Below are 12,034 nucleotides of genomic sequence, written 5' to 3'. Positions count from 1 at the left end.
TACACATTACACACACATGCTCACATTACACACACATGCTCACATTACACACACATGCTCACATTACACACACATGTACACATTACACACACATGCACACATTACACACACATGCTCACATTACACACACATGTACACATTACACACACATGCACACACTACACACATGCTCACATTACACACACATGCTCACATTACACACACATGTACACAGTACACACACATGCTCACATTACACTCACATACTCACATTACACACACATGCACACATTACACACACATGTACACATTACACACACATGCACACATTACACACACATGCTCACATTACACACACGTACACATTACACACACATGCTCACATTACACACACATACACACATTATACACACATGCTCACATTACACACACATGCACACATTACACACATGCTCACATTACACACACATGCTCACATTACACACACATGCTCACACTACACACACATGCATACATTACACACACATGCTCACATTACACACACATGTACACATTACACACACATGCACACATTACACACACATGCTCACATTACACACACATGCTCACATTACACACACATGCTCACATTACACACACATGCACACATTACACACACATGCACACATTACACACACATGTACACATTACACACACATGCACACATTACACACACATGTACACATTACACACACATGCACACATTACACACACATGCTCACATTACACACACATGTACACATTACACACACATGCACACATTACACACACATGTACACATTACACACACATGCACACATTACACACACATGTACACATTACACACACATGCACACTACACACACATGTACACATTACACACACATGCACACATTACACACACATGTACACATTACACACATGCTCACACTACACACACATGCTCACATTACACACACATGCTCACATTACACACACATGCTCACATTACACACACATGTACACATTACACACACATGCTCACATTACACACACATGCTCACATTACACACACATGCACACATTACACACACATGTACACATTACACACACATGCACACATTACACACACATGTACACATTACACACACATGCACACATTACACACACATGCACACATTACACACACATGCTCACATTACACACACATGCTCACATTACACACACATGCTCACATTACACACACATGCTCACATTACACACACATGCACACATTACACACACATGTACACATTACACACACATGCACACATTACACACACATGCACACACTACACACACATGCTCACATTACACACACATGCACACATTACACACACATGCTCACATTACACACACATGTACACATTACACACACATGCTCACATTACACACACATGCACACACTACACACACATGCTCACATTACACACACATGCACACATTACACACACATGCTCACATTACACACACATGCTCACATTACACACACATGCACACACTACACACACATGCACACATTACACACACATGCTCACATTACACACACATGCTCACATTACACACACATGCTCACATTACACACACATGCTCACATTACACACACATGCTCACATTACACACACATGTACACATTACACACACATGCTCACACTACACACACATGTACACATTACACACACATGCACACACTACACACACATGTACACATTACACACACATGCTCACATTACACACACATGCAGTGTATGTTTATCTTATTGTGGAATCAGAGCTGATCATTAGCAGAACTTCATCTGTATCAGGGTTCTTCAGTGAACAATGAATCATGTAAAATGTTCTATCATTGTTCCAGCTGGTGTTTGTGTGTGTGTGTGTGTGTGTGTGTGTGTGCTGGTGTTTATACTGGTTATGATTGTGTTGAGTCTGATAGGTGACTGAAACATCTGATCATGTCTGATCTCTTCTACAGCATCTGATTCTAACACATATTGAATTGTAAGAAGATGAAGAGCAGTGAAGATAAACACCATCTACTCTTCACACTGAGATTCTACATGGTGACACTTTGTTCAGCTTCTTTATGTTCTAATCTGTAAACTGTCATGACATCACTTCCTGTACAAGATCAACACTCTCAAACCCACTCTGAAGTGCTGCTGGATCTTCATCTCATTCTTTTCATTCATTTATTTTTATTTCGGTTTTTTTCTTTCTTTTTCAACATTTATACATCCATATTTATACTAACCGAAAAGGTGTAGTCTGAAGCTTTAGCTTATTTTGACTACCGTTTATAATACTTATACAATTATTTCATTTCTGTTTATAAGCAATACAAATAATTATCAAAAAGAGAAAAAAAAAATATATATATATATATATATATGTGTGTGTGTATATACATACATATATACATATATACTAGGGCTGTCAAACAATAATAGAAGTACTGATGTATAGAAGTAATGAGATTGGAGAGTCCATCAGGTTCCTGGTAGCAGCTGAATGAATCTGATAGACTGAACACTCAGAACCTGGTACATGTGAGTTAAGAGCTGTGAAACAGGGTGAGGGTCCATGTGGACTGCTTTAGAAAACCCTGCATTAGCTTGATGCATTAGCATGCTGTTCACTATCTGGCCTGTAATGCAGAAGCTTAAAGATGTTTAAAGCTACTGGAGATGTTGAGATTCTGCCTGGAGGAGAACATGAGGAAGTTACTCAAGAGACCAGAGAATCTCCAAGGATCTTCACTGGGAAATTACAGACGTTAGTGAGGTCTTGAAGTGAGGACGCCTTTCTACAGAACCACAAGATGTTTAGAGGACTGGTGGAAGATAGTCTCTTCTGGATGATTCTCACCCTGGAACTTTGAAAGGAACCTTGTTGAATGGTCAGAACAGACCTAAAAAGACATCAAACAGTGGAGGTCCTGGGTCCCCAAGTCCAAATCAGACCACAGTTTTGTACAGGCTATTACCCACAATCCACTGTGATCCTGTGATGTTTCTACCAGTAACCAGTGGGTTTTTGGATGGTATATAGTCATTTTTATTTCCATTTACATATTTGGTATTTAACAGAACTTTTATCCAAAGTGACTTACAGTACTGTGACAGTATACTGTGTAGGCAATTGAGGGTTAAGGGCCTTGCTCAAGGGCCCAACAGTGGCAACCTGGCAGTGGTGGGGCTTGAACCAGCGATCCTTCGATTACTAGTCCAGTACATAAACCACTAGGTTATTTAACCAGACATTTTATCCAGCTAACTGATTAAAGAAATAAACTCCAACAGATTAAAATGATGAGAAACAAAGTGATGATTCTTATTAATGATTAAATATAGAAGATGATGATAATGTCAGTATTTGTCAGTAGTTAGAACATCAGCTCCAATGTGAGAGAATGACTTGTTTTTCTCCCAGAATTCCTCCCAGGTTGAGCGCTGTGCTTCATCTTATTAGTGAAAAATATTTTATTTTGCTGCACTGTGATGTCTATCTTCAGTAGAGGGTTAGTGTCCTTCTGTCTGTTCTCCTCTATTCTGCTCTACCATCCCATCTATCTTCAGTAGAGGGTTAGTGTCCTGCTGTCTGATGTTCAGTTCTGCTCCTCTATTCTGCTCTACCATCTCATCTATCTTCTGTAGAGGTTTAGTGTCCTGCTGTCTGTTGTTCAGTTCTGCTCCTCTATTCTGCTCTACCATCCCATCTATCTTCTGTAGAGGTTTAGTGTCCTGCTGTCTGTTGTTCAGTTCTGCTCCTCTATTCTGCTCTACCATCTCATCTATCTTCAGTAGAGGCAAGGCAAGGCAAGGCAAGGCAAGGCAAGGCAAGGCAAGTTTATTTGTATAGCACCTTTCATACACAGTGGCAATTCAAAGTGCTTTACATAAGGACAAATTAAAAATTAAAAGCATTAAAACATTCCTGAGATCTAGAACCTCAGAAAGACTTCTTGCAAACATTTAGTTACAATTAAAAACATGAAATTCAAACAAGAGGGATAAAAATTAAGAACTTGAAAAATTAAAAGAAAATATTGTAAAATATACCCTACAATTTGGTAAATACGAAATTAAAACAAGAGAAATAAGCAAATAAAACATAAAAACTAAAAGAAAATATAGTAAAATATACCTTACAGTTTAGAGAATATGGAATTAAAACAAGACTAAAAGAAATATGGTAAAAATAGGTTTAGTGTCCTGCTGTCTGTTGTTCAGTTCTGCTCCTCTATTCTGCTCTACCATCTCATCTATCTTCTGTAGAGGCTTAAGTGTCCTGCTGTCTGTTGTTCAGTTCTGCTCCTCTATTCTGCTCTACCATCTCATCTATCTTCTGTAGAGGCTTAGTGTCCTGCTGTCTGTTGTTCAGTTCTGCTCCTCTATTCTGCTCTACCATCTCATCTATCTTCTGTAGAGGCTTAGTGTCCTGCTGTCTGTTGTTCAGTTCTGCTCCTCTATTCTGCTCTACCATCCCATCTATCTTCAGTAGAGGTTTAGTGTCCTGCTGTCTGTTGTTCAGTTCTGCTCCTCTATTCTGTTCTACCATCCCATCTATCTTCTGTAGAGGCTTAGTGTCCTGCTGTCTGTTGTTCAGTTCTGCTCCTCTATTCTGCTCTACCATCCCATCTATCTTCTGTAGAGGTTTAGTGTCCTGCTGTCTGTTGTTCAGTTCTGCTCCTCTATTCTGTTCTACCATCCCATCTATCTTCAGTAGAGGTTTAGTGTCCTGCTGTCTGTTGTTCAGTTCTGCTCCTCTATTCTGTTCTACCATCCCATCTATCTTCTGTAGAGGTTTAGTGTCCTGCTGTCTGTTGTTCAGTTCTGCTCCTCTATTCTGTTCTACCATCCCATCTATCTTCTGTAGAGGTTTAGTGTCCTGCTGTCTGTTGTTCAGTTCTGCTCCTCTATTCTGTTCTACCATCCCATCTATCTTCTGTAGAGGTTTAGTGTCCTGCTGTCTGTTGTTCAGTTCTGCTCCTCTATTCTGTTCTACCATCCCATCTATCTTCTGTAGAGGTTTAGTGTCCTGCTGTCTGTTGTTCAGTTCTGCTCCTCTATTCTGCTCTACCATCCCATCTATCTTCTGTAGAGGGTTAGTGTCCTGCTGTCTGTTGTTTGGTCCTGCTTTGATAAAGATCTGATTTCCTTCTCCATTCTGCTGCACCATCCTGTCTATCTTCTGCAGAAGTTCAGTGACCTGCTGTCTGTTCTGTGGTTCTGCATTATTAAAGATGTGAAATCCTCCTCTACACTGATCTAAAACCCTTCTGAGATGTTTATTTCTAATTCTTTCCTCATCTATAATTTCATCTTACACCATCACCATGGGTGAAAAGAATGATCTTGTGATCTGTAACCAAAAACCTCCTGTAACCGCTTAATTATTTCCTCTTCCTGTTCTGTGAATGTTCCAAACCTGAAAACCAGAATGAAAGCATGAACTCCTGGTTGTGAGAGATAAACACTCCTGCACAACTGCTCCGCTAACTGCTCTTGTGACAGTGTTGTGTCAAAGAATCCTGGTGTATCAACCACACGTGTGAGTTTTCCTTCTATCACAGCTTCAGCACGTTCACATTTATGCTCGGGATGGTGTTTCCTGTTGCACGATCCTCCGTTCCTCCTGGTCCATTTCAGCAGATCTGATCTCTTTATCAAAGGGCCTTGCTCAAGGGCCCAACAGCAGCAACCTGGCAGTGGTGAGGCTTGAACCTGAACCCCAGCTAGACTTTAATAAATAAACGTAATACATGTAGTAAATGTTAGTAAATGTAATCTGTAGCTCTGAAATAGACCAGTGATAATAAATTCCCTCCATATTTCAGTAAAACCTTCAGTTCAGTTGGATTTGTGTTACGGGGGCGTGTAGGATGCTCGTGACAATCATTTTCGACTATATTGATTCTTACTTTAATGTTGCCAACAACGCCACCTAGGAGTTTTAATATTTGTAGGGAAAGTTTTTTTGACCATAAAAAGTTCACATAAGGGACCAATATTAAATTACTCCTCTCAAAGGACTAAATACTTTAAAATGTTAGAATAACTTCACTCACAACTTACTAAGTTCAGGCTAGGGTAACTCCTGTACAACTCCCGTCACACAAGAAAAACACAAAACAAAACCCCTTCACAACAATCAGATGAAATCAAGCCCATAAAACACGACCTATAAATAAAACAGTTGTACTGATGGTTAACGTAACCCGCGCCCAGTCAACAAAAAATAGTGAAAGAAGTAAAAGTACAAAATACGACTACTCTAAATACTTAACACAACTTAGCAAAATGGAAAACAAACAAAAACAATAAGTAAAATAATCTCAGTGGGTTCTAGGTTGTACTCAATAATCTAGTCCAGGAAGAAGCCTAAAAATCCGATCCCAACGACTCTTAACTATTCCGTAAGAAGAAAAAGGAAGGAAAATCGTGAAGCGGACTTCTCTCAGCCCCAGCACGACTTGGTCTGTGTCCTCACAGAGCAGGCCCCAATCACACGTTGTGGCTCAGGATCTCAATAAATATAAAGATTAAACAAACACCAAATTCACCCACGTGACATCTGGTTTTAGTTCTCGCTCTTCCTCTGCTGTACTAAAGCCGAATATCGACACTCCTGTGGTTCATTACATGTTTCGTTTAACTAAGATCCTTTGGCATCAGTGAGTGTTGGCCAGTCAACAACCTACATGTAGTTGGTTTGTGGGTAAATACTCACCACAGCTGGTTTATACACTTAATGTTAGTTATCAGCTCTGCCATTTGCATGGATTCAGTGAAAGTGTTAATATGTTGTGGATATTTAGATTGAAACAATAAGTCGCAAACCTCAACCTACCCTGGGGCCAGTGATAGCTCAGTGGTTAAGTTACTGGACTAGTAAACAGAAGGTTGCCGGTTCAAGCCCCGCCACAACCAAGTTGCCACTGTTGGGTCCCTGAGCAAGGCCCTTAACCCTCAATTTCTCATTGTGTAAGTTGCTTTGGATAAAAGCGTCTGCTAAATGCTGAAAATGTAAATGCTCATAAATGACTGAGCCTTTTGTTATGACAGATGTATTTCTTACAATAATTTAAACCCAAACCTCTCAGATTTTCTCCTGTGTGTCAGAACAATTCTTTAATTCTTTAACATGTTTTAACACGTTTTTCAGTTACACCTTGCTGGGTTTTTTTACAGCAGGACAAACCCCTGCCAAGTTCAGTCATGTGTTGTTTGTTACGTTATTTTCCCAGAACTCCGAGCTATTTATGACTTCTATTAATTATGTTCATCTTTTATATAGTGATTGAAATGTGGGCGTTAACAAAAAGCTGGGTGTGTCCCATGTACAGGTCAGGTATGTACTGTTGCATTGTGGTTTTCTAATCCTGAAGCCGTGCTAAGAACAGGTTGGTTTTAACAGAGAGCTGGGTGAGTTTGTTCTACACTTTATGCAAGAAAATGTCACATCACACAAAATACATTTTTCTCACAAGATGATTGTTATAATCTGCTAAAATCTTGCCTGAGTAAACGAGTTAGTTAAACTGGTAAACTAATTATTACATATTTATTCATTTGCTGAACTTTTTCCACCACCGTAATCTACACTGTAAATAGATGAATAAGAATAATGACCCGACACGCCCAGTGTAGTTTTATGTTTATAACCTCATGCTAGATAACTTCAGCTGTGTGATAATGAACGTGTGATTGTTGTATTCAGTAGAAGATAAAAGTTCAGAACTGTGGAGTCAGTTTAACAGAAATGAACATATTTTAACACACATTTATCTCATTAAACAGAACCAGACAAAAAAAACAGAACACAGTAAATGTACGTATATTAACAGTAGAACGATTATTATGGAATTATGAAGCACGTGATTAAAAAAAAACAAAATTATAAAACAATAGAAAGAATAATAAGTAATTGATAAGTAAACCAACAGTACAAAATCATTTCTATTTATAATATTAAATCATTTTATAGTGCAGCTTCTTGTTTTAATCAGACTTTCACCTCCTGCTGTTGCTTCCAGTGAAGCACCACAAACCACTTCCTTCCTAAATCCCAGTTACCGCTTAAATACTCCCTTCATCACTAACATCACCACCCCCATAATAACTGTTGTTACTAGCATCAGCACAGCTGCAGCTAAAAGAGTAGTTCTAAATAAAATTAATTTCTTGTTTTTCTCCCTGAATTCCTCCCAGTTTAAGCCCTGCGCTCCCTTATACATCTCATTAGTGTAGAATCCTCCTTCATTCCACTGCACCATGCTGTCTATCTTCTGCAGAAGTTCAGTGACCTGCTGTCTGTTCTGTGCTTCTTTATTATTAAAGATGTGAAATCTTCCTCCACACTGATCTAACACCCTTCTGAGATGTTCATTTGTACTTCTAACTATTTCTTCCTCTCTGACACCCTCAGCATGAGTAAACAAAATGATCATGTTATCTGTAACCTGCTCACCATAAACCTCCTGTAACCTCTTAATCATTTCCTCTTCATATTCTGTAAATGAATCATATTTGAAAACCAGAATGAGAGCATGAACTCCTGGTTGTGAGAGATAAACACTCTTGGCAAACTGCTTCGCTAACTGATCTCGTGGCAGTTTTGTGTCAAAGAATCCTGGTGTATCAACCACATGTACACGGTTTCCTTCTATCTCTGCTTCTGCACGTTCAGTGATTTTTGTTACAGTATATAAAGATCGTTCTGATCTGAATACATTTCTTCCCAGGATGGTGTTTCCTGTTGCACTCTTCCCAACACCAGTCCTCCCCAGCAGCACGATCCTCCATTCCTCCTGGTCCATCTCAGCAGATCTGATCTCTGGATCTCTTACTGGATCCTGTTAGTACCACAGAAAACCTCCGTTACACACTAATAACTTTACACACACACACACACATTGTAATATATAAATATATATTATTATTATTATTATATAATTTTGGAGACAAATTTCACCACTTAAATGTCTCCTCTTGATGAATACAGACACACACATGTGCTCTACTGTAAAATGACTTATAATTAAAAAAATGGATAAAATTCAATAAACGGTGTTTAATTTAAACAGAATTTATTAGTTTATTGTTCTACATGAACCTAAAGTACAATAATGAATCAGAACGTTTTCACTCAGCACTAAAACAGTAAAACAGAGTTTATAGACTCAGGAATGTAACTTCGTGCTGCTGTTTAAGTTTTTAACGTCTCTTAACACTTTAGTGATTAATAGAGTTAAAATAAAGTTGTGTATGTTAGCACTGACCTGCTGTTTGTTTGATTGTTATGCTGTTAGCACTTAGCTTCAGTTTGTTAGCACAGCAACAGTCATGCAGCTTAAAAGAGAACAATATTAATAAAATAATAAAATAAAGATTTAAAACTGGTAACAAACAAACACACACACACACACACAGACACACACACAGATGTTTCATTTATTTCAAACAACAGACAAGACACACTAACACATGAGCTAAGCTAAGAGGTTACACTGAATAAATTAGATTTTTAATTGTTTATTATTTAGTCCAGTCTGGGATAAAGTGCATTAGAGAGTTGTGGACAGTGTAAGTGCAGATCACCATCATATCTAACAGGATAACAGCATTGTGGGTAAATCAGAGCTCGGTGTGTAAACAAAGATCTGACACAGAAAATTCAAGTCGAGTCCAAACTTGCAAAAACATGAACGGTGGACTGAACAAAGAGTTGTGTAACCTGTTTAACTCTTCTGAGTGAGCTGCATGAACCCTGGAGGAGCTTTCATATTTTAATATATAGATTAAACAGCTGTAATACACACAAATCAATACAGATGTGATTTAAGCATGCAGTACTGATGTTCTTTAGACTTGTGTACAGGATATTGGTATAACATCATTCCTAACACTATATATCCAGTCACACACAGTATTAATATAGAAATGATACATAAAAGTACTAATACTGCAGCAATCAGATCAATCAGATCCTGATTCAGGTCACTGGAATTCCAGATGTGTGTGTGTGTGTGTGTGTGTGTTGGAAGAAAAAATGGAAGGAAGGAAGGAAGGACGTATCTCCAAACTTGATGAAAATGGTGAATCTTTATTACAGGAAGCAGTAGCAAGAAATCAGGGATCAGCAGAGCTGGACTGAACCATTCGGGATTAAAACACACAACATATATACATTTGAGAAATACCATATATGTGTCACGTGGGAAGAAAGGACACAAATGCAGAATAAAATAATAACGAATATTTTATTAATTTAATAAGGACAACGGAAAAGATAAACAGTTAACAAAAGACAGAACAAAAAACCGATCGGAACCTCCGACGGAAGCTGCTGACGCAGCTAAATGAAAAATGCCAACATGAAAACCAAAACAAAGAAAGCGGGACGCGAACCCGGGTCTGAGGTGTGACTGCCGGGAGCGTTACAACCGCGCTACTGCAGCGCTGGAAAATAAAGGCGCGTGAGCGCCTAAAGCGCTCAGGAAAGAGTGTGGAGGAGAGAACCTCCGCAGAGTGCTAGCCCCAGCACTGCGGTAGGCTAGCGAGGGTATCGATCGACGCACCCTTAGTCGTGGGGTCGTGGAACTGAAGCACGCCGATCTGAAACAAGAGAAACACAAACAAGTAAAGTTAGGCAGATACTGACTGCGGATTCGAACCGGGGAAGTTGGCGTGACAACCGCTTGCTTAACGGAGTCGCCACCCAGGGCACGTTCACCAGCTACTACAGACCTCGTTATAGAACCCCCTCCTCTAGGGACAGCTCCTGAGGTCCCAAGACCCGCAGCTCGGTTCCGTCGGAACTCGCGGATCAGTTCAGGGTCCAGGATCTGGCGAGCCGGTACCCATGAACGTTCCTCAGGGCCGTAACCTTCCCAATCCACCAGGTATTGGGTGCTACCCTGAACCTTCCTTCTATCAAGCAACTGACGGACAGTGAAAGCAGGGGCACCCTGGATGATACGAGGGGCGGGAGGTTGGGGAGGGGGTAAAACTCCCCCGCACATAAATGGTCGGCGATGGGAGACATGGAAGGTTGGATGCACTTTCATGCAGGGAGGAAGCTCCAACCTACATGTCACCGGGTTAATCCGCCTTACCACCTTGAACGGGCCAATGTACTTGGGTGCCAGCTTATGTGGGACACCTCGAACGGGGAGATCCCTCGTTGAAACAAGTACCCGTTGGCCTGGACGGAAGGTAAGAGCCGGCTGCCGCCTGCGGTCAGCTTTGCGCTTCACAGAGCGCTGGGTGGCCACAAGTGCCTGCCTAGCTTTGCGCCAGGCGGCGCGGCAGCGACGGACATGAAGCTGTACAGATGGGACCGCTACCTGCTGCTCCTGCTCAGGAAAGAGCGGCGGAGGGTACCCAAACTAAGCTTCAAACGGTGACATGCCAATCGCCGAATGATGCAGGGTGTTGTGAGCAAACTCTGCCCACATCAACTTATCCGACCACGTGGTCGGATTCCCTGCCGTCAGGCACCTGAGCATCTTGCTCAGATCCTGGATAAGCCTCTCCGACTGCCCATTCGACTCCGGGTGGTAACCGGAGGATAAGCTGGCCTTAGCGCCCATAAGTTGGCAAAAAGCCCGCCAGCACTGGCTCACAAACTGTGGGCCCCGATCAGACACAATGTCTGACGGGACCCCATGTGCTCTCACCACATGATTCAGAATGATCTGCACAGTGCCCATGGCGGATGGTAGCTTGGGCAGTGGGATAAAGAGGCAAGATTTGGTAAACCGGTCGACAATTACCAATACCGCCGTGAACCCTCTGGACTTTGGCAAGCCTGTCACAAAGTCCAGGGCAATGTGGGACCACGGTCTAGCAGGTATTGGCAACGGATGAAGAAGGCCCCTCGGGCGCTCTCTGGGGCTCTTGTTCAGAGCACACACAGAGCAGGCACGGACAAAGTCACGTACCTGGTTCTCCATCCCCGGCCACCAAAATCTTCGGCGCAGCAAGACCAGGGACACCTGGGTGCGCCGCAAATGGGG

The 12,034-nt window shown here is 41.1% G+C and overlaps 1 protein-coding gene across 1 annotated transcript; it reads right to left on the bottom strand.

The window, feature by feature from the left end:
* Positions 1–8,086: 8,086 nt before the first annotated feature.
* Positions 8,087–8,833, bottom strand: LOC134303108 (GTPase IMAP family member 9-like). The gene has a single exon (XM_062988400.1). It carries the CDS (start codon positions 8,831–8,833, stop codon positions 8,087–8,089), a length of 747 nt encoding a protein of 248 aa, XP_062844470.1.
* Between the last annotated feature and the right edge of the window lie 3,201 nt (positions 8,834–12,034).

The sequence above is a fragment of the Trichomycterus rosablanca genome, chromosome 2 (assembly GCF_030014385.1).
Source record: "Trichomycterus rosablanca isolate fTriRos1 chromosome 2, fTriRos1.hap1, whole genome shotgun sequence".
Lineage (NCBI taxonomy): Eukaryota > Metazoa > Chordata > Actinopteri > Siluriformes > Trichomycteridae > Trichomycterus > Trichomycterus rosablanca.
Note: the sequence above shows the minus strand (reverse complement) of the source record. Positions and strands in the feature narration are given on the sequence as shown.

What these genes read in the sequence shown, in the direction of transcription:
- LOC134303108 (XM_062988400.1), bottom strand. Translation starts at nt 8,833, where the DNA reads ATGGACCAGGAGGAATGGAGGATCGTGCTGCTGGGGAGGACTGGTGTT.